At 39.3% G+C, this 25,119-nt stretch overlaps 1 protein-coding gene across 1 annotated transcript in view; it reads right to left on the bottom strand.

Annotated features, from left to right (window-relative positions):
• Positions 1–519: 519 nt before the first annotated feature.
• Positions 520–25,119, bottom strand: part of tbc1d32 (TBC1 domain family, member 32) — a 344,636-nt gene continuing 320,036 nt past the window's right edge. Inside the window, 1 exon segment of the mRNA XM_034162816.1 lies at positions 520–682. Coding sequence (XP_034018707.1) covers positions 536–682 — 147 coding nt within the window. The 3' untranslated portion in view covers positions 520–535.

Raw genomic sequence — 25,119 nt, 5'->3', positions numbered from 1 at the left:
TGCATATTTTTATTCTAAGGCAAAAGCAACAACAAGATTTCACAAGACAAATGGAGTCATCCAAAAGTTATGGTTCTAAAGAAACATCAGTTCACATTTCCTTCACGTTCTCTCCCTCAGCCCCAACCAGTCCCAGCAGAAGACTGCCCCTCCCTGAGCCTGGTTCTGCTGGAGGTTTCTTCCTGTTAAAAGGGAGTTTTTCCTTCCCACTGTCACCAAGTGCTTGCTCACAGGGGGTCGTTTTGACCGTTGGGGTTTTTCCGTAATTATTGTATGGCTTTGCCTTACAATATAAAGCGCCTTGGGGCAACTGTTTGTTGTGATTTGGCGCTATATAAATAAAATTGATTTGATTTGATTTCCTGGTAAACGGTTAACTCTTTAAATAATGCCAAACAAGAAAATCCAGTACCCGACCTACATAGTTTAGAACTCATGCAGGATTAACAGCATTTCACAAAAACAGAATATATTGGTCAACGCCAATCAAACGTCCATAAGGTCGATATAGCAGGTTGGACTTTTCTTTTGCATCTTACAGAAAATGGGCAGGTTCGGAATTTTCTCGTCGAGGGGATTTGATACTTTTCATGTCAGCAAGAATGATGTCCCTGTAGCTGTGTTCCAGCCCCTCCATCATCTCCAGGTAGTAACTGATCTTGAAACCTTGGATTGGCTCCTCCTAGAGGTAAAAATAAAGACGTGTTTGATATTATCTATCATAACTGCAGACAATTCCAATACATAAGAGGAATGTTTTACTAAACCATGCACTGAAAGTCCTTCTCAGAGAGTAGTTTTTATACTACCCTGAAATATTCAAACGTTCAATTTTCAAGTAGCGATTTCAATTTCTAAAAAGCTACTAAAAGCTCCATTCAATAGAAAATCGATCTGAAATAAGTGGTGAATCTGACTAAAACAGAACAGCAGGTTTTCCATTAACTGGAAGGTCAGTGGATCAATCCCTGGACATTTCTGCCTGTGTGACGATCTGTCGAAAAGCATCAGTGGTGGGCACAGATAACCAAAAAATTAACTTCGATAACAGATAATAAGATAACTGAAAAGTTATCTTTGATAAAGATAAACCGATAAACCACCCAAAAATGTATCGGAAGTTACAGATAATCGATAACCGATAAATTCCGGTGTTGTCTATGGGACATTAGCATTGCTTTTGAAAGCATCAAAAGCGGTAAAAGACCTAAAGAATAAGCAAGAATGTTTGACCATGCTGCCCCCTGCAGGAAGCAGCACAGACAAATCCTGAGAGCATCCACGAAATCAATTCTTTACTAATCATAATCAGTTTTCTTTCCACATTCTGCCCCTGCTGGAAGCTCTTATTTACAACAGCGCTCCCACCACAGAGACACACCAAGAGCAGCCATAAGGCCAGCTTCCTATTAATTTCAACACTCCGGTCAGGCAGAGGTCTTGAAAAATAAAGTCATACTAACTTATGGTTTTTTGAAAATACTGATAGAATAACTCCATTGATGTCAATTCTATCATTTGTACAAAGTTAAAATATAACATATATCTTTTAATGTTGAATAAGGCACTAATTCTGAGGTTTTGTAACAAACACAGACCGCAAAGCACTCTAGGGTAAAAGTGCTAAACAGCGATTGGTTCAGTAATCCATTATGTAAACCAACACGTTAATGTGACGTGTGTCGTGTGCTGGTTTAAAGATAAATGTGCTTTTGTAAAATATTCCATTTTTATTTGTAAAAACAGGCATTTTTACGGAGCCCTGGAAGTGTCATCGCAATTGCATGTTTTAAAACTTTTATGATGTTGTAAACGTGCACATATAGTGCCTTTCACAGACATAAGGCCATGTACACATGTTGTCGGGTATTTGTAAAACCGAATATCTTACCCTTTCAGTTTGGGGAAAAAACTTCATCCACACTACGTCGTTTAAAAAAAAAAAATCCATCCACATCGAATCGTATAAATGTGTTGTAATTAGTCTGCCAAACCTTTGGGTGGCGGTACTGATTAAAATTCTATCCAATCAGGAGCCTTATTCTCTTGTCGTCACTACCACAAAAACTAAAAACATGGTGCCAACCTCGTTCGTGTGGACCGATAAGCAGTCGGAATTACTTCTAACCGTAGTTTTAGAATACAAAGTTAACATATATGCACACAAAAAGCGCCTGGACAATGGACAATACCAACACTATGAGAGCAGCCATGTACCCAGACGTTTAATACTGCCATGAACACTCCTGGACAGTAGATGGCAGTAGCGGCCTTGAAAAAATGTCAAACAAAATTCCAGATAATCCGTGTCTGCTACATTTAAGATGCGTGGAATTTAACCAACACAAATACACTGACGTCTATAAACCCAGAGAATATATTCACGAGAGTTTTAGGCACTAGAGTTTAATGCTGTTATCTGTGGACCCTGAACAGAGTATCTGAAATGCATTTGTCCTGTCATGAACGTCTGAGATTACCTTATGCTACCCATAATGCATTGCTGCCTGGCACAGCATGTGCTCACAAAACCTTAAAAATTAGCACATTACTTTAAAAACGAAAACATATATCTGATATTTCACTTTATAAACTTCAGACAAGACAATAATTTTAAATAACTTGTCTAAAATGAGTGGTTAAAATTTGAACCATAAGTTAAACATGTATGCCTCTGGATGACTTGGTGACATTGCGATTATATTAGTATGGTGCTAAAGGAAATGACTTTTTTTTTGGTCGCCAGGTCTCCTTTACTTACAGACGATAGAGTGGTTTCTGTTTGTAGAGGGTAGAACAACATGCATATTAGGAAACGTTTAACAGGTAGGTCTCAACAGCTTTAACAGTTTTAAAATGTTTTTCACTGTTCAGCTTAGTTTAGTACGTTATTGGTCTAAAAGTTATCGGACAGTAATTCATCGGAAGATAATTAGTCCGATGATGGTTTTTAAATTGATCTAAAAAGATCCGATAATAAAAATCCGATAATGAAAACATTATCTTCGATAATTATCTGTTATCGGATTATCGGAAGTGTGCCCACCACTGAAAAGCATGATATTAAACTCCATATTCGCAAGGAAAAATGCTGCTTTGATGAAGCAAACAATATCTTATCTAGTGTTCTGTCAGGCTGAACAAGTATATTGAGCTTGTTCAACAATGTACTGAGCACAGAGGGAATGGCAGGAAATTGGAAACGGAATACATCGCCCTCAGTTTTCCTGAACAAGAGAGATGCTGAAAATTGCACCAACTATCATGGGATCAAGCTTATGAGTCACACAATGAAGATGTGGGAAAGAGTAGTTCAGGTTAGACTGAGCAGCCGTATCATGACAAACGCACAGAGGATGCAGCCTTTGTACCGACGATGCCGGTTGAGAAGTACGAGAAGGGCTGGATGTAGCAGGACTGTTTGTTCCTAGATCTTGAAAATGCATATGATTGGGCATCAAGAGAAGAGGCACTGTATTTTCTGGAGTTTATGTAAATTGCAGGATTTTACTATTTTAGGAGGTCCTGCAACTTATACAGTGGTGTGAAAATCATTCATTCATTAATTATAAGATTAATCATAACTATTTATACAGGGCTTTACTAGGAATAAATGCATGTAACAAAATAAGCTCTGATTAAAAAGGTACATTATAACATTGTGTAAAAATCCCAAATTATAGCTGCTAAGTAAATAAATAAATAAACAAATAAAATGGACTCATGATTTTATGGCAGTGTTATCAACTCTTTGGATCAGCAATCCATGCTAATATGTGTCAAATAACAGCCAGTATATGCTGTCCATTGCAAGTTTATTTGTCCATGCAAAAAAAAAAAGGTTTTCATGTTGTCATTATGGGGTGTTGTGAATAGAATTTGGAGGGAAAAAATGAAGTTACTCCATTTCGGAATGAGGCTGAAACATAAAATATGGAAAAAGTGAAGCACTGTGAATATTTTTTGGATGTACTGTAAGTAACAGTCCACACTGTGGTGTGCACATGTGCATCTGAGTTCTTGTTCATTGTTACAACCCCTGGCAAAAATTATGGAATCACCGGCCTCAGAGGATGTTCATTCAGTTGTTTAATTTTGTAGAAAAAAAGCAGATCACAGACATGACACAAAACTAAAGTCATTTCAAATGGCAATTTTCTGGCTTTAAGAAACACTATAAGAAATCAGGAAAAAAATTGTGGCAGTCAGTAACGGTTACATTTTTAGACCAAGCAGAGGGAAAAAAAATATGGAGTCACTCAATTCTGAGAAAAAAATTATGGAATCATGAAAAACAAAAGAACGCTCCAACACATCACTAGTATTTTGTTGCACTACCTCTGGCTTTTATAACAGCTTGCAGTCTCTGAGGCATGGACTTAATGAGTGACAAACAGTACTCTTCATCAATCTGGCCTCAACTTTCTGTGATTGCTGTTGCCAGATCAGCTTTGCAGGTTGGAGCCTTGTCATGGAGCATTTTCTTCAACTTCCACCAAAGATTTTCAATTGGATTAAGATCCGGACTATTTGCAGGCCATGACATTGACCCTATGTGTCTTTTTGCAAGGAATGTTTTCACAGTTTTTGCTCTATGGCAAGATGCATTATCATCTTGAAAAATGATTTCATCATCCCCAGACATCCTTTCAATTGATGGGATAAGAAAAGAAAATATCAACGTAAACTTGTGCATTTATTGATGATATAATGACAGCCATCTCCCCAGTGCCTTTACCTGACATGCAGCCCCATATCATCAATGACTGTGGAAATTTACATGTTCTCTTCAGGCAGTCATCTTTATAAACCTCATTGGAACGGCACCAAACAAAAGTTCCAGCATCATCACCTTGCCCAATGCAGATTCGAGATTCATCACTGAATATGACTTTCATCCAGTCATCCACAGTCCACGATTGCTTTTCCTTAGCCTTTCCTTTCCTTTTCACTGTAACCTGGTTTTTTTCAGTTTAGGTGTTAATGATGGCTTTCGTTTAGCTTTTCTGTATGTAAATCCCATTTCCTTTAGGCGGTTTCTTACAGTTCGGTCACAGACGTTGACTCCAGTTTCCTCCCATTCGTTCCTCATTTATTTTGTTGTGCATTTTCGATTTTTGAGACATATTGCTTTAAGTTTTCTGTCTTGACGCTTTGATGTCTTCCTTGGTCTACCAGTATGTTTGCCTTTAACAACCTTCCCATGTTGTTTGTATTTGGTCCAGAGTTTAGACACAGCTGACTGTGAACAACCAACATCTTTTGCAACATTGCGTGATGATTTACCCTCTTTTAAGAGTTTGATAATCCTCTCCTTTGTTTCAAATGACATCTCTCGTGTTGGAGCCATGATTCATGTCAGTCCACTTGGTGCAACAGCTCTCCAAGGTGTGATCACTCCTTTTTAGATGCAGACTAACGAGCAGATGTGATTTGATACAGGTGTTAGTTTTGGGGATGAAAATCTTCAGGGTGATTCCATATTTTATTCCTCAGAATTGATTGATCCATATTTTTTCTCCTCCGTTTGGTCTAAAAACGTAACCGTTACTGACTGCCACAATTTTTTTTCCTGATTTCTTATAGTGTTTCTTAAAGCCAGAAAGTTGCCATTTGAAATTACTTTAGTTTTGTGTCATGTCTGTGATCTGCCGGTGATTCCATAATTTTTGCCAGGGGATGTAAATTCACCCCCTAGGGAAACAAGGTGTTAAAATGTGAGTTCCACATACAGAAAAAAGGTGTGACATATTATGGTGTGAGTTGTACTCCTGAGAATATGTGACTTGCTTTCAACAGGCAGGATGACACTGGAGTATGTGAAGATGATTCATAACACTTATGTGAACTGTGTCAAAGTAGTACATGTCCTCGGAGTGACAGACGTGTTCCAAGTGGAAGTGGGTTTGCAATACGGATCAGCCTACTTCTATGACAGATCGACTGACAGGTAAACTGAGAAGTAAATGTTTATGATGGAGACAAATTACATACATTGTATGTAAAAGTTTGGGCACCCCTGTTGATTTCCATGATTTTCCTTTATAAATCATTGGTTGTTTGGATCAGCCATTTCAGTTAAATATATCATATAGCAGACAAACAGTGATATTTGGGAAGTGAATAAAGTTCATAGAATTTACAGAAAGTGTGCAATAATTATTTAAACAAAATGAGTAGGGTGCAAAAATTTGGGCACCCCAACAGAAAAAAATACATCAGTATTTAGTAGATCCTCCTTTTGCACAAATAACAGCCTCTAAATGCTTCTCAATTTTAGTTTCATCAATCCACAGCACCTTATTCCAAAAGGAAGCTGGCTTGTCCAAATGTGCTTTAGCATACCTCAAGCAACTGTTTGTGATGTCTACACAAAAAAAGGCTTCCTCTGTATTACAGCATCACACAGCATCTCTTTGTGCAAAGTGCGGCGTACAGTAGTGTTCAGAACAATAGTAGTGCTATGTGACTAAAATGATTAATCCAGGTTTTGAGTATATTTCTTATTGTTACATGGGAAACAAGGTACCAGTAGATTCCATAGAGTGTCACAAATCCAACAAGTATGAAATTGGGCTATTAGTAAAAAAAAAGTAGAAAAGGGGGTGTTCACAATAACAGTAGCATCTGCTGTTGACGCTGCAAACTCAAAATTATTATGTTCAAACTGCTTTTTTAGCAATCCTGTGAATCACTAAACTAGTATTTAGTTGTATAACCAGTTTTTCATGATTTCTTCACATCTGCGAGGCATTAATTTTGTTGGTTTGGAACCAAGATTTTACTCGTTTACTAGTGTGCTTGGGGTCATTGTCTTGTTGAAACACCCATTTCAAGGGCATGTCCTCTTCAGCATAAGGCAACATGACCTCTGCAAGTATTTTGACATATCCAAACTGATCCATGATACCTGGTATGCGATATACGAGGTCTGTCCATAAAGTATAGGTCCTTTTTTATTTTTTTCAAAAACTATATGGATTTCATTCATATGTTTTTACGTCAGACATGCTCGCAGCCGCCACGACGCTCCGCCACAGGAAAAGCACCTCTGTTGGAAGCCTTAAGGACAAGTTGGAACATATCCAGCTGTTAAACAATTTCTCATATACTCACTCCACTGAAAGCCATCAAAAGCCGCCTGGATTTTACAAATGGTTATCAACACGGAGGTGTTTTTCCTGTGCCGCCGCACCGCGCCGGATGCGTCCCGACGCGCAGACCCGTCCGCACGTCTTTCATTAGAAAAATCTCCTTTAACAGTGGAATATCCGGATAAAATGCTGACACCGACTTCTTCTGAAACCTCTCTGTTCTCTCATGACGTCCTGGATCAATAGAGCCTGAAATGTGGAGGTTTTCAGCTTGAAACAGGCTGATGATGGTGCCTGAGAGCGCTGCGCGACGTCTTGCACTGTGGGAAGTCCTTAAAGCGACAGTATCACCTCAAAATCTCTCATCAGCCGTTAAAATTTTCACTGAAAACCAGCTTAATTTTTCAAACCGTGTCCACTTCGATTTGTCTCACAGGTTTAGAAAAAATTTTGATCAAACAAAGCGCCAGTCTCTCAGCAACTTCTCAGACAAAGGAATTCCGACGAGGGGCTGGACGACTCCTCCCACAAGGAGTGCTCACAGGCGAATGACGTCACCGACAGGCGTGGAAAAACTCACGCATGCGCACGAGGGTTCAGGCATGTCTGACGTTAAAACATATGAATGAAATCCATATAGTTTTTGAAAAAAATTAAAAGGACCTATACTTTATGGACAGACCTCGTATAGGCCCAACACCATAGTAGGAGAAACATGCCCATATCATGATGCTTGCACCACCATGCTTCACTGTCTTCACTGTGAACTGTGGCTTGAATTCAGAGTTTGGGGGTTGTCTCACCAACTGTCTGCGGCCCTTGGACCCAAAAAGAACAATTTTACTCTCATCAGTCCACAAAATATTCCTCCATTTCTCTTTAGGCCAGTTGATGTGTTCTTTGGCAAATTGTAACCTCTTCTGCACGTCTTTTATTTAACAGAGGGACTTTGCAGGGGATTCTTGCAAATAAAATAGCTTCACACAGGCGTCTTCTAACTGTCACAGCACTTACAGGTAACTCCAGACTGTCTTTGATAATCCTGGAGCTGATCAATGGGTGAGCCTTTGCCATTCTGGTTATTCTTCTATCCAATTTGATGGTTGTTTTCCATTTTCTTCCATGTGTGTCTGTTTTTTTTATGTCCATTTTAAAGAATTGGAGATCACTGTAGATGAACAGCCTATAATTTTTTGCACCTGTGTATATGTTTTCCTCTCTCCAATCAACTTTTTAATCAAACTACGCTGTTCTTCTGAACAATGTCTTGAACGTCCCATTTTCCTCAGGCTTTCAAAGAGAAAAGCATGTTCAACAGGTGCTGGCTTCATCCTTACACAGGGGACACCTGATTCATACCTGTTTGTTCCACAAAATTGACAAACTCACTGACTGAATGCCACACTACTATTATTGTGAACACTCCCTTTTGTACTTTTTTACTAATAGCCCAATTTCATAGCCTTAAGAGTGTGCATATCATGAATGCTCGGTCTTGTTGGATTTGTGAGACTCTACGGAATCTACTGGTACCTTGTTTCCCATGTAACAATAAGAAATATACTCAAAACCTGGATTAATCTTTTTAGTCACATAGCACTACTATTATTCTGAACACTACTGTATAGTTGAACGATGTACAGAGACTATCTGCAGAAAGATCATGTTGTAGGTCTTTGGAGCAGGTCTGTGGGTTGACTATGACAGTTCTCACCATCCTTTGCTTCAGCTTATCTGAGATTTTACTTGGCCTGCCACTTCAGGCCTTAACTAGTACTGTGCCTGTGGTCTTCCATTTCCTCACTATGTTCCTCACAGTGGAAAGTGACAGCTGAAATCTCTGAGATAGCTTTTTGTATCCTTCCCCTAAACCATGATTTTGAACAGTCTTTGTTTTCAGGTCATTTGAGAGTTGTTTAGAGGCTCCCATGTTGCCACTCATTAGAAGAGATGCAATGGATTGGATTCACTTTTGTAAGGAGGTCTAGGGTCAATGAGCTTATCAAACCAATTTTGTGTTCCAATAATTAGCGCTAAATTTATTCAAATCAATAAAATGACAAGGGTGCCCAAATTTATGCACCTGCCCAATTTTGTTTAAATATTATTGCACATTTTCTGTAAATACTAGAAACTTCATTACACTTCTCAAATATCAGTGTGTTTGTCTGCTGTATGATATATTTAACTGAAATTTATGACCCAGACAACCAATGATTTATAAAGGAAAATCATGAAAATTATCAGGGGTGCCAAAACTTTTGCATACAACTATAGAACATGTAAGTGAGACCAGATAGCAAATTGATGCAAGTTTTTCAAAAATTTGTGTTCAGCATCATTATTATGGCTCAATAGCTGATCCAAATAGTTATACAGGTATTCTTTGAAAATATGACATCCCTAAAAAGTACTTCTGACACACAATTCCCATGGTCGTTGAATGCTCAGTTGTTTTCAGTGAGAGTAAAATTCCACCCATGAGAGACGGGACATGCTGTCAAAAGTTAGACATTTTTAAACTTTTTCCACTTCCTGCAAGGAAAACCCAGATTCCAGACTACACCGGGATATTATTGCTGCGTGTCAGATTCAAGAACGCTGGTTGGAAAATGTTCTTTCATGCAGAGGATTAACTTCATTACTTTACTGTCTGCAGTGAGGCAGACGCAGGTCGTCGCTATACATTTTCTATCTCCTTGATTAGAGAAATGGGGATCTTACAAAAGCATAATTAGACTTGAAACACTGGAGATATGTATTAAGGAGGAGAGGAATGAAGATCAGAAGGATGAGGACAATGTACTCGCATGTGAACAAAAACATGGTACGGCGGTCTTTGAAGCTCGAGTGAGTAGATGTGCTTCAAGTGGAGTTCCTGAATTATTAAGAATCAATGATACAAAGAAATGGTGATTGTGGTCAAGAGATCAAAAATGAATGCACAACAGGGTTGCTGGAGAATGATGTGAGGACTGCTGTGTGATGGAAAGTTATACCAAAAGCAAAAGGATGGAAACACAGGAAGATGTGGAATGGTCTGGAATAATGTAGGGCTTGGTGACAGCGGGTCTAATGAAGAAGCAGGGGACACAGCTGGAGATGGTGGAGATGAGGAGACAGTCTTGAAGTAAGTGCATTCTGGGAATGGCAAAAGTGGGACAGATCAGTGGATGTAGAAAGTCGACACACTCATGGGCTTTTGCAACTTTTAATTTCTTTATGCCATTTTGAATAAAAGGAATTCAAGATTCTATAAATTTCTGAAATTATTCCCTTTAAACTCGATCAGAAAACAAATCTCAATGACATGAAATAAATAAAAATATCAAAGCTAAAATAATGGGTTGTATTAGTAATGGCACCCTTTCTTTCGACAAATCAGGGAATAGATACATGAACAAGTTTTCCCAAGGGATCAATAAAGTTCTATCTAATCTAATCTAATCCAATTTTCAAATCACTGAAGAGGACTTCATTCTCATTAATTATTAAGAAATCCAAAGTGCATGGTAATGTATGTAGGCAGTTCCCAAAAACTAGTGAGGGAAGCCACTAAGACACCCACAACAATTCTGAAGGACTTTGATTCTTCTCTGGCTGTGACTGGAGAAACAGCTTTTGTATTATGCATCATTGGTTAGACAATGCCATGCTAGAATGGAACAGAGAAGGACTTTCTTTAAAAGGTTCGGTTTGCCAGAAAGCACACGTCAGACTCGAGCCTCGATCCGTAGATGGAACTCCTTCTCTATGAATACAATTCATTAATGTTATTCACGTCACTGCCATCATGATCAGTGTTAGTACCAGCTTTGAATGTATGTTTTAATCATTTCAAGTTTCATTTCTACAACTATTTTGACAATAACGTACAACCCCAATTCCAGTGAAGTTGGGATGTTGTGTGAAATTTAAATAAAAACAGAATACAATAATTTGCAAATCCTCTTCAACGTATATTCAATTGAATACACCACAAAGACAAGATATTTAATGTTCAAACTGATAGACTTTTTATTTTTGCGCAAATATTTGCTCATTTTGAAATGGATGCCTGCAACACATTTCACAAAAGATGGGACAGGGGCAAGAAAAGACTGGAAAAGTTGATGAATGCTCAAAGAACACCTGTTTGGAACATTCCACGGGTGAATAGGTTAATTGGAAACAGGTGAATGTCATGATTGGGTATAAAAGGAGCATCCCCAAAAGGCTCAGCCATTCACAAGCAAAGATGGGGTGAGGATCACCACTTTGTGAACAACTGCGTGAAAAAAATAGTCCAACAGTTTAAGAACAATGTTTGTCAATGTTCAATTGCAAGGAATTTAGGGATTCCATCATCTACAGTCCATAATATAATCAGAAGATTCAGAGAATCTGGGGAACTTTCTACACGTAAGCGGCAAGGCCGAAAACCAACGTTGTATGCCCGTGACCTTTGATCCCTCAGGCGGCACTGCATTAAAAAACAACATCATTGTGTAAAGGATCTTACCGTGTGGTCTCAGGAACACTTCAGAAAACCATTGTCAGTTAACACAGTTTGTCGCTACATCTCCAAGTGCAAGTTAAAACTCTACCATGTAAAGCAAAAGCCAAACATCAACAACATCCAGAAATGCCACCACTTTCTCTTGGCCCGAGCTCATTTGAAATGGACAGACGCAAAGTGGAAAAGTGTGCTGTGGTCTGATGAGTCCACATTTCAAATTGTTTTTGGAAATCGTAGACGTCATGTCCTCTGGACAAAAGAGGAAAAAGACCATCCAGACTGTTACCAGCGCAAAGTTCAAAAGCCAGCATCTGTGATGGTATGGGGGTGTGTTAGTGCCCATGGCATGGACAACTTACACATGTGTGATGGCACCAACAATACTGAAAGGTACATCCAGGTTTTGGAGCAACACATGCTGCCATCTAAACAACGTCTTTTTCAGGGACGTCCCTGTTTATTTCAGCAAGACAAGGCGTTACAACAGCGTGGCTTCATAGTAAAAGAGTGCGGGTACTAGACTGGTCTGCCTGCAGTCCAGACCTGTCGCCCATTGAAAATGTGTGGCACATTATGAAGCGCAAAATACGACAACGGAGACCCTGGACTGTTGAACAACTGAAGTCGTACATCAAGCAAGAATGGGAAAGAATTCCACCTACAAAGCTTCAACAATTAGTGTCCTCAGTTCCCAGACACGTATTGAGTGTTGTTAGAAGGAAAGGTGATGTAACACAGTGGTAAACATACCACTGTCCCAACTTTTTTGAAACGTGTTGCAGGCATCCATTTCAAAAGGAGCAAATATTTGCACAAAAACAATAAAGTTTATCAGTTTGAACATTAAATATCTTGTCTTTGTGGTGTATTGAATTGAATATACAACCCCTGGCAAAAATTATGGAATCACCGGCCTCGGAGGATGTTCAGTTGTTTAATTTTGTAGAAAAAAAGCAGATCACAGACATGACACAAAACTAAAGTCATTTCAAATGGCAACTTTCTGGCTTTAAGAAACACTATAAGAAATCAAGAAAAAAAATTGTGGCAGTCAGTAACGGTTACTTTTTTAGACCAAGCAGAGGGAAAAAAAAATATGGACTCACTCAATTCTGAGGAATAAATTATGGAATCACCCTGTAAATTTTCATCCCCAAAACTAACACCTGCATCAAATCAGATCTGCTCGTTAGTCTGCATCTAAAAAGGAGTGATCACACCTTGGAGAGCTGTTGCACCAAGTGGACTGACATGAATCATGGCTCCAACACGAGAGATGTCATTTGAAACAAAGGAGAGGATTATCAAACTCTTAAAAGAGGGTAAATCATCACGCAATGTTGCAAAAGATCTGGACCAAATACAAACAACATGGGAAGGTTGTTAAAGGCAAACATACTGGTAGACCAAGGAAGACATCAAAGCGTCAAGACAGAAAACTTAAAGCAATATGTCTCAAAAATCGAAAATGCACAACAAAACAAATGAGGAACGAATGGGAGGAAACTGGAGTCAACGTCTGTGACCGAACTGTAAGAAACCGCCTAAAGGAAATGGGATTTACATATAGAAAAGCTAAACGAAAGCCATCATTAACACCTAAACAGAAAAAAACAAGGTTACAATGGGCTAAGGAAAAGCAATTGTGGACTGTGGATGACTGGATGAAAGTCATATTCAGTGATGAATCTCGAATCTGCATTGGGCAAGGTGATGATGCTGGAACTTTTGTTTGGTGCTGTTCCAATGAGATTTATAAAGATGACTGCCTGAAGAGAACATGTAAATTTCCACAGTCATTGATGATATGGGGCTGCATGTCAGGTAAAGGCACTGGGGAGATGGCTGTCATTACATCATCAATAAATGCACAAGTTTACGTTGATATTTTCTTTTCTTATCCCATCAATTGAAAGGATGTTTGGGGATGATGAAATCATTTTTCAAGATGATAATGCATCTTGCCATAGAGCAAAAACTGTGAAAACATTCCTTGCAAAAAGACACATAGGGTCAATGTCATGGCCTGCAAATAGTCCGGATCTTAATCCAATTGAAAATCTTTGGTGGAAGTTGAAGAAAATGCTCCATGACAAGGCTCCAACCTGCAAAGCTGATCTGGCAACAGCAATCACAGAAAGTTGAAGCCAGACTGATGAAGAGTACTGTTTGTCACTCATTAAGTCCATGCCTCAGAGACTGCAAGCTGTTATAAAAGTCAGAGGTGGTGCAATAAAATACTAGTGATGTGTTGGAGCGTTCTTTTGTTTTTCATGATTCCATAATTTTTTCCTCAGAATTGAGTGAGTCCATATTTTTTTCCCTCTGCTTGGTCTAAAAAAGTAACCATTACTGACTGCCACAATTTTTTTTCCCTTATTTCTTATAGTGTTTCTTAAAGCCAGAGAGTTGCCATTTGAAATTAGTTTTGTGTCATGTCTGTGATCTGCTTTTTTTCTACAAAATTAAACAACTGAATAAACATCCTCTGAGGCCGGTGATTCCATAATTTTTGCCAGGGGTTGTAGATTGAAGAGGATTTGGAAATCATTGGATTCTGTTTTTAATTTACATTTTACACAACGTCCCTACTTCATTGGAATTGCGGTTGTATATTAGTATCACTTACTAGGGTCTTCCCAAAGGTTAGCATTACTGTGTAAGGGCACTGACACTCTAGAAGCTGCTGTGGCTGCTTGTAATGCCCATGCGTGCACTGAGAACTCACATCAGTCCGCCTATGGTGTTCTTCACCTCTGGCCTGTTGTGAAGCTGCTGGTCTGACTAAGCACTCGGTTTCTTCACTGGATAACACACCTCCAACAGTAACACAACCATACCTTTCAATGTTGACACCTTCAACTGACCGCTTACTTAACATATTGTTCAGCCACACATGATTCCCAAAAGAGCAAAAGAGTTGGGTTTAATGTGTTCATTCTTCATGAGGATGTTATGGTGTGCACATGATGAAAATGATTCAGTTGCCATCAGGGTGTTGCCCTGGTGGGCAAACACAACACTGCCCAACACTGAACATGAAGGACCTCCCACAAGAGGGAAACATCTCCAAACTACGACTGCTAACTGCATCCTGTTACGTCTTGGCATAACAGAAACACTAGAGACACTGGGTCAATATTGAAATGAGGAAATCTCAAACTCACAACTCATAAGGGCATTCCCAGACCAGTCCCAGATAGCTGGGGGCGGAGCTGGTAAAGTCCACTGAAGGGTTTTTAGTAAAAATGCATTTCAATCAGGCAGGACATTTAGTCCGATGTGAGCAAAAATCTGTTATAAACATTGTTTATTCATGGAAAACCATACTAAAGCATTGGAACTTTTGCTTTTGTTTGGTGAGTGCGAATATCCGGTTTATATGATAATGGTTTAGGAAGGTTTTACTGCATATCACTCACTCATCTTCAACTGCTTATCCGGGATGGGGTGACAGGGGCAACAGCTCCAGTAGCGGCCCCCAAACTTCCCTTTCCTGGGTCACATTTGTCACCTCTGACTGGGGATCCTGAGGCGTTCCCAGGCCAGTCTGGAGATATAATCTGTCCACATAGTCCTGGATCTTCCCCGGGGTCTCCTCCCAGCTAGACGTGCCTGGAACACCTCCCTAGGGAGGCGCTCAGGAGGCATCCTTTCCAGGTGGCCAAACTACATCAGCTGGGTCCTCTCAATGTGAAGAAGCAGCGGACTGAGATTCTCACTGTATCTCTACGGGAGACCCCAGCCACCCTCCTGAGAAAACCCATTTCAGCCGCTTGTACCAGCGATCTAGTTCTTTCATAGGTGAGAGTAGGAACATAGACTGACCGGTAGAGTGAGAGCTTTGTCTTTCAGCTCAACTCCCTTTTTGTCACAACAGTACGATAAAGCAAATGCAACACCGTCCCTGCTGCACTGATTCTCCTAATAATCTCACACTCTATTGTCCCCTCACTCGTGAACTCTGGGGCTGAGGCTGTCAGGACCTGCAACCTTTCCTGGACACAGGCAACTAAATTCTCTTCTCACATCCTCAGCAGTGATGGTGATGGGCGGCATCAAGGAGAATGAGGGAGTAGTGGAGGGATGGGATTCCATCCAATGCAAGCAGATCTGGTACCATTGTACACTTATGAGCAACTTCATGTTTGAACATTCGTTATAGACAGTCCACGACTAGCATCGAAGTCCAATAACAAACAACCACTATGGTTTAGGCTCCGTGGTAAGCCTGGCCACGAGGCGCTCACTCATGGGCCCTCCATCCAGGCCTGGCTCCAGAAGGGCGCCCCGGGCTTCCTGTGAGCCGGGGCACATTCCCTCTGCCTTGTTTGTCCATGGAGTCTTTGGAGACCATTGATAGTCAGTCAGAGCTGCGTGTCGTCAGAGCGAGCTGCAAAAAGTTTGTACCTGAGTTTTCAGAGGTGGTGTTTGTAGTTGCCATCTGCCACGCTGGTGTTTGCCAACCCGGACAGTGGGAATACCACCTCAACCGGCAACTTAGCCCCGCGACTGGACAGCAACAACGTCCGAGGCCCGCCCAACGTGGTGAAGTCACTGAGGCCGCGCGCTGCGTCATTAGAGCCGCACGTCACGAGTGCCGCTTCCCCGAGGCCTCGTGCAGCCATCGCGGATCCATCAGCGCGGAAACACTGAGGCCGCGCGGCACCAGCGCAGTGCAGATCCATCCCGGTGACAAACAACGCAGGCTATTAACATCGGCGATCGACAAGCTGCTCATAAGCCGACCATGGGGCCTAGGAAGGTTCTGACAGCGGAGGAAGGTGACGATATTAAAAAATCTCTGGACTTTCTATCAGAGGAGATTTCTGTTGTGAAGCAGCAACAGAAATCAATTATGGATCTGGTGGAGGAGGTGAGGGCATTGCGGCTCCAGAATGCCGAGAAAGACCGGCATCTGGTGCAGCTGGAAAATAGAGTGGCTGAATTGGAGCAGTACACCAGAATTAACGACGTCATCATCACAGGTCTTCATATCAAACCACGGTCCTACGCACGGGCGGTAACAGATGAGAGCGGAGGGGAGCCCAGTGAACAGGAGGTCAGCTCTGTGGAAAAACAGGTTGCTGATTTCCTCCTATCTAAAGGTATAGAAATGGATTTAAATAACATTGAAGCGTGCCACCCTCTGCCCCGGAGAAATGACGGTGATAAACGAACCGTCATCATGAGATTCATCAACAGAAAACACAAAACAGCACTGTTAAAACAAGGAAGAAAACTGAAAGGGACAAACGTATTCATCAATGAACATCTCACCAAACGGAATGCCGACATCGCCAGGAAAGCACGCTTCTTGAAGAAACAGGGAAAAATCCAGCACACATGGACTTCAAACTGTAAAATATTCATCAAACTGAACGGATCACCAGAACAAGCAAAAGTCATGGCAATAAGGAACATCGAGGAGCTGGACAAATATGAACAATAGTGTTTCTTAAAGCGAGGATCTGGACAAATATGACCAATAAGGTATGAGGACACAAACACATCACAACACCATGACACAGACCAGAGGAACCTATTCATCTACTACCTATTCATCTACATCTGGAGACAAGAAGGATATAACTCAAAGGATTGCTGATCATGGAAAAGTAGAACTGAGAACATTTAAATACACAGACCACAATGTACTGGACTTGGAGCACGATATAGACCCGGACAATAATTTCTTCTCAAATATCAATGACAGTTGTTGCTATTATACAGATGAACAGTTTAATCGGATCATTAAAACGGATAACAAATTATCAATAATCCATTTCAACAGCAGAAGTCTATATGCAAACTTTAACAACATTAAAGAATATTTAAGTCAGTTTAAAAAAATATTTAACATAATTGCTATATCAGAAACATGGATCAATGAAGATAAAGGAATGGATTTTGAACTGGATGGATATGAATTTAATTGTGTAAACAGAAAAAATAAGAGTGGAGGAGGAGTGGCTGTGTATGTGGATAAGAACATGGATTATAAAATAGTAGACAATATGACAACTGTGATCGATAACTTATTAGAATGTATAACTATTGAAATATGTGAAGAAAAAAGCAAAAATGTATTAGTCAGCTGTATATATAGAGCACCAGGATCTAGTATTGAAACATTCACTGACTGTATGGGAAAAATGTTCTCAAAAACTAATCAAAAAACTGTGTTCATTTGTGGTGACTTAAATATTGATCTGCTCAATCCAAATAAGCATAAAATAACAGATGAATTTATCAGTATAATGTACAGTATGAGTTTATATCCAAAAATCACCAGGCCAAGCAGAATTACATCCCATAGTGCTACCTTAATTGATAATATATTCAGCAATGATATTGAGAATAACACTGTGAGTGGATTATTAATCAATGACATTAGTGATCATCTACCAGTTTTCATCGTTTATAATAGAAACCATCGGCGGAATCAGCCAGAGGAGAAAATAAAATACAGGCGAGTGCGGACAGAGGAAAACATGAACACACTAAAGAAGGATTTACAGGAGCAAAACTGGGAAAAGGTATACAGTGAAAGTGATGTTGATAGTGCATATGAAACTTTTTTACAAATATTTACATCATTATATGATAAAAATTGTCCAATTAAACAAGACTACAGAAAACAAAAAATCCAAGCTCGACCATGGATGACGAAAGGGTTACGAAATGCATGTAATAAGAAAAATACACTGTATAGAGAATTCATAAAACTAAAGACTAAAGAGGCAGAAAATAGATATAAGAAATACAAAAATAGATTAACTAATATTATACGGGTATGTAGGAAGGAATATTATAGTAATATATTATATAATAACAAAAACAATATTAAAGGAATATGGGATATATTAAATAGCATTATCAAAAATGGTAATAAAAAACAGAGTTACCCTCAGTATTTCATTGATAATAATGTCAAGAAGGAAACTAAGGATGAGGTAGTCAACGGTTTTAATAATTTTTTTGTAAATATTGGACCAAGCTTGGCAGAAAAAATTCCCGATTCCCAACCTGAGGATTGGGATAATAATGTCATAGAAAGAAATCCCTGTTCAATGTTCCTCACAGCAGTGGATGGAAATGAAATTATAGACATTGTGAATAATTGTAAATATAAAACATCTACCGATTTAAATGAAATTGATATGGTGGTGGTAAAACAGGTCATTGAATGGATTGTAGAACCATTAACATACATCTGTAACTTATCATTTCAAACCGGTAAATTTCCCAATCAAATGAAAATAGCTAAGGTTGTGCCGCTGTATAAGACTGGGGATAGACACCACTTCACAAATTATAGACCTGTTTCTTTGCTTCCACAATTTTCCAAATTATTAGAAAAGTTATTCAATAATAGATTAGACAAATTCATAAATAAACATAAATTACTTACTGATAGTCAATATGGATTCAGAGCACATAGTTCAACATCACTTGCATTAATAGAATCAGTTGAGGAGATTACAAACGCCATAGACCACAAATTACATTCAGTTGGAATATTTATAGACCTTAAAAAGGCTTTTGATACAATTAATCATGACATATTAATCAATAAACTTGAACAGTATGGGATTAGGGGGTTGGTGTTGCACTGGGTGAGAAGCTACTTAAGTAACAGAAAACAGTTTGTGAAGTTGGGGGAATATACATCGTCATGCTTGGACAATGCTTGTGGCGTCCCACAGGGGTCAGTATTGGGTCCAAAACTGTTTCTAATTTATATAAATGATATTGTCAATGTTTCCAAAATATTAAAATTAGTATTATTTGCAGATGACACAAGCATTTTTTGTTCAGGGGGGGATTTGCAGGAGTTACTGAGGAGGATCAGTATAGAAATGGGAAAATTGAAAATATGGTTTGACAGAAACAAATTATCATTAAACTTAAGTAAAACAAAATACATGTTATTTGGCTATTGTAATACAGACATACAGGTTCAGTTACAAGTCGAGGGGGTAGATATTGAAAGGGTACATGAAAATAAGCTTCTGGGGGTGATAACAGATGATAAGATAAACTGGAAGACTCATATAAAACATATACAAAGTAAACTGTCAAGAAGCATTTCAGTTCTAAACAAAGCGAAACATATTCTGGACCACAACTCACTCCGCATTCTTTACTGCTCACTGGTTTTACCATATTTACAGTACTGTGCAGAGGTATGGGGTAATACTTATAAAGGTACAACACAATCACTATCAGTAATGCAGAAAAGAGCTATAAGAATTATTCATAATACTGGCTATAGAGATCATACAAATCCACAATTTTTACAATCCAAATTCTTAAAATTCACAGACTTGGTTCATTTTCAAACAGTACAAATTGTGTATAAAGCAATAAACAATTTACTTCCAGCAAATATTAAAAATATGTTTTTTAACAGATCAGGGGATTACAGTCTGAGGGGGAAATTTAATTTAAAGCATCAGTGGGCACGAACAACATTAAAAGGTTTCTGTATTTCTGTCTGTGGGGTGAGGATGTGGAACAGATTGGGAGTGGGGCTCAAGCAATGTCCAAGCATGAACCAGTTCAAACAGCGGTACAAAAATATGTTTTTTTCTGGGTATAGGGAGGAGGAAGGGTAATGAGGGTTAGGGTGTTTTTGTTTTTTGCTTCGGCTTGTAAATATATAGTATTTTGTATGTAAGTAGGTATGTGTAGGTGTATATTTATGTTTGTGTATATACACTCAACAAAAATATAAACGCAACACTTTTGGTTTTGCTCCCATTTTGTATGAGATGAACTCAAAGATCTAAAACTTTTTCCACATATACAATATCACCATTTCTCTCAAATATTGTTCACAAACCAGTCTAAATCTCTGATAGTGAGCACTTCTCCTTTGCTGAGATAATCCATCCCACCTCACAGGTGTGCCATATCAAGATGCTGATTAGACACCATGATTAGTGCACAGGTGTGCCTTAGACTGCCCACAATAAAAGGCCACTCTGAAAGGTGCAGTTTTATCACACAGCACAATGCCACAGATGTCGCAAGATTTGAGGGAGCGTGCAATTGGCATGCTGACAGCAGGAATGTCAACCAGAGCTGTTGTTCGTGTATTGAATGTTCATTTCTCTACCATAAGCCATCTCCAAAGGCGTTTCAGAGAATTTGGCAGTACATCCAACCAGCCTCATAACCGTAGACCACGTGTAACCACACCAGCCCAGGACCTCCACATCCAGCATGTTCACCTCCAAGATCGTCTGAGACCAGCCGCTCGGACAGCTGCTGGAACAATCGGTTTGCATAACCAAAGAATTTCTGCACAAACTGTCAGAAACTGTCTCAAGGAAGCTCATCTGCATTCTCATCGTCCTCATCGGGGTCTCAACCTGACTCCAGTTGGTCGTCGTAACCGATTTGAGTGGGCAAATGCTCACATTCGCTGCCGTTTGGCACGTTGGAGAGGTGTTCTTTTCACGGATGATGCGAAGGAGATGTGTTGCACTGCATGAGGCAAATGGTGGTCACACCAGATACTGACTGGTATCCCCCCCCCCAATAAAACAAAACTGCACCTTTCAGAGTGGCCTTTTATTGTGGGCAGTCTAAGGCACACCTGTGCACTAATCATGGTATCTAATCAGCATCTTGGTATGGCACACCTGTGAGGTGGGATGGATTATCTCAGCAAAGGACAAGTGCTCACTATCACAGATTTAGACTGGTTTGTGCACAGTATTTGAGGGAAATGGTGATATTGTGTATGTGGAAAAAGTTTTAGATCGTTGAGTTAATCTCATACAAAATGGGAGCAAAACCAAAAGTGTTGCGTTTATATTTTTGTTGAGTATATATGTGTATATATGTATATGTGTATATATGTGTATGTATATGTGTATGTATGTTGATGTGTGTATGTATATATGTATGTGTATATATATATGTATATATATATATTGATATCGGTTTAGGTGTGTAGGAATCTATGTGTATATGTGGCAAAGGGTATTACTGGTTGTGGGGAAGAAGGGGTAGGGATAAATAAGCTGATGCTTCACCCTACCCCTTTTCGGACATGTTGGGTACACAGTAGGAACTTTTTTGTTGTTGTCTTTACTGATCTATCTTGTAATTGTTGTTGTATCAAATGTTCGAAATAAACAGTTTTCATTAATTCATTCATTCATAGTCTGGCCCCTTGCCTGAGACCAATTTGCCATGGGAGACCCAACCAGGAGCATGAAGGCTCCAGACAACACAGCTCTCAGGTTCATAGGGGCACACAAACCACTTCACCAACGATAAGGTGATGTTTCTCGGAGAGGATATTTGAGTGTGTATACACACACACACAGTCTCCCTATCACATGTCTGTATGTCTGTGAGTTAAATGCCATCTTCATCTTGACCATACAGTGAAGCGGGAAAGAGCAGAAATAAAGCTGTTAGACAGCTTAAGGCACAACATATAAAACTTTTAACAGCGTAACTCAAGACAGGCTCCGTGTAACTCTCTCATGCATACAAACACAACGACCGACACGAACATGAAGTGCCTATTTCTGTGGAGGAGCAGTAACCAATGCAAGCAACACTAGCTCATCTGTATTCTCCTGACACTGGGCTGAAACTCCAGCTAAAAGGTGAGAGCAGAGCATTCGGGTTTGGAGAATCATGTCAATGAGACAACACAAGGAGAGCTGCTATTTTTTTATTTTTAGAAATCTTAAGACAGTTATTGATAAATGGTCATTTTACAATGTGTTTCTGGCACAGTCTCTTAGCAAATGAAGTGGTGATGATGTCAACGAGGTGCAACTTAAATTATTTACACCAAATATAAAGACATCATCCAACAGACACATTGAACAATTTATACAAAAAAAGGTCATCTTTCAAATGCACAACACAAAATAATGCTCCATCCCCACTGATCACTCCAAAGTCTCAAGTCTGGTGTCAAAGTCAAAAATAGAATTTGACAGGAGACATCTCCAACACATCAATAAGATGTTCCATCTAAAGGTTTTCTCGCACATGCTACTAAAAGCCTGCTGTTATGTTGGATATAATGTGAATAACCATATGTTGCCTGTATCACAATGAATGTGCGACAGGTACACGGTTATCACTCAGTTTTTTAATTTGTTCTTTGCACAAGCACAAAAACACTGAACACTGTCCTTGCGTGTCAGTCATAAATGCAGAAAAGAAAAGCTGTCACACAAAACAAAAAGCAAAAGTATGACATCATTTAGAAAAAGATATACTTGCAAATAGCTGCACTATCAGTGATTGCTACATTACCTAAGTCAACCTATTTTAAATGTGGAACTCATTTTTTAACATTGCATTTCCCTGGGGGAAAGTGTAGCACATGTGCACACAACATCGTGTGCTGATACTTAACATAAGGACTGTTAAATGACAAAAACAAACAAAATAAACAAATGAACATGCATTGCATAACATGTTATTTGACACCGATGAACATAAAATCCTGGTGCACAGCAATGGAAACACTACAATAAAAACACAAGTACATTTGATTTTTGACACACACACACACACACACACACACACACACACACACACACACACACACACACACACACACACACACACACACACACACACATATATATAATTTATTTTTTTAAATCTACTCTATAATTTTGGGATTTTCATGCAGAGTACTTTAATTATTGGCTTTTATTGTTTTATTATTGGGTAAATTTTGTTTAACACATTGATTTTTGGTGAAACGTTACAGAAATAGCTATTATTTATAATTATTATTATTATTAAATGTGGTTTTTCAGTATATGTCACCCAGATTATTAGTTGCATAAGCTCCCAAACTAGTAAAAACTGTTACTTATACACAGAAACTAAGGTACTTACACAAACATTTCAATAACATTACAATCATATGCATTCCATATGACCAACTACTGCATATTTTTTGTGGCCCATGTTTAAGAACCACAAGAATGTTTTGTGTAAAGCATCACAATGCAAACGTGTGCTGTTGGCATCTTTTAGTTCACAATATATTTGGATTCCCAAATAAAACATTTTAGCCAGTGCTGGTTTTTCACTGTTTTGACATTTTGACTTGGAGGTGTTCAGGTTTACTTATATAGAAGCAAAACAATGACCAGAAGTAGATGGGTTGGGAAAATGATCATCCTTATTCAGGGAAAAGATGTTCAAGGTGCCCACCCACATGAGTCACTTCAGGTTTGGGCCCTGGTGCTACTGAGCAGCGGACAGCCCCTTTGAGATTCAGAGATGCCTGGGAAGAGGTTATGTCAAAGCAGGGAGACTGAGATGAGAACTATGACTTCCATTGTGAGGAAACATCAGCTATGACGTTCTGACCATTTCACTGTGCATGATCCTGCATGCAGCTGCCTTAGTGTTGAGGACTTAAGCAGCTGGAGAAGGCCACTGAGACACCTAGGCCTCACCGGACTGTGGCATACAGTTACTTTCAAATGGTGAGGATGGTTCGACTGGGTGCATGGTTGGATGCTGTTCAAGACCCGGAGTCGTTCCATGGCATGGTGGATGCAGTGGCATGCGTAACCAGCACACGCTCCTAGACTGGACTTGAAAACAATTGCCAAAGGCACTTTGTTAAATATGGGAAAAATGAAATTTGTAAGTTACGGTACTATTTTACAGAACTATCATTGGCAGGAAAGTTGCATTTACGGTTTTTCATTGTCCAATTACCTAATCTATATTATAATGAGAGTGGCTATACGCCCAACCACAACCGACCAACGAGGGCACTTGTAAGCTGACCTCCGGTTTCAACACAGGAGGGAAAAAAGGCGGATATTTTCTCGCCGGCTGCGGGAGGGTTCGCACCCCGCAGAGGAGCTGTGATCTAAAGCAGTTCTGTTTGGCTCATCACACCCAGGGAACAGTGTCAAACTAACATCATCTTACAGCCAACAAGCAGCATTTTGTTCAAAAACTGTTTTGTTGTCATTAACAGGCTTCCGTTCAAAATGCTTATGAAGTTTGTCTATTTTGATCCATTGCAGTGTTTTCGCAGTAATTAAAGACGGCGCCGTTAAATGTGTCAAACATACGCCACAATAGAGCCTTAAAAAGTGGTGTAATAAATGTACTTTAGATGCACAAAACATGTCAAATACACGATCACGGTTCAGCGAATAAGGTAAGACATTATATTTATTTGCCCAACGGTTGGGCGTATAGCCTTTGCCTATTATAATAGCCAAGTGGCCTCTGTTTGTGTGCGCATGGATGTGTATGGCTTCGATCACAGCTAAATCAGGGATAGCTGACATTTGTCGTTTGGCATACTTATGTATTTTGGTCAATGATGAATGCTGCAAAAACAGAAAGTTGATAGGACAAATATCTTTTGAGAAATTCATGACTTTAGCTAACCAGTAAAAAATGGATGTTGTGCTGTGATGCACCATTGCAATTTGGGGTTTTAAATGTTGTTATTGTGGTTCATGTTAGTTTAACAGTGTTGTTAGTTTTATTTAT

The sequence above is a fragment of the Thalassophryne amazonica genome, chromosome 21, assembly GCF_902500255.1.
Source record: "Thalassophryne amazonica chromosome 21, fThaAma1.1, whole genome shotgun sequence".
NCBI classification, from domain to species: domain Eukaryota; kingdom Metazoa; phylum Chordata; class Actinopteri; order Batrachoidiformes; family Batrachoididae; genus Thalassophryne; species Thalassophryne amazonica.
The sequence above is the reverse complement of the archived record's forward strand: the minus strand, read 5'-3'. Positions and strand labels throughout refer to the sequence as shown.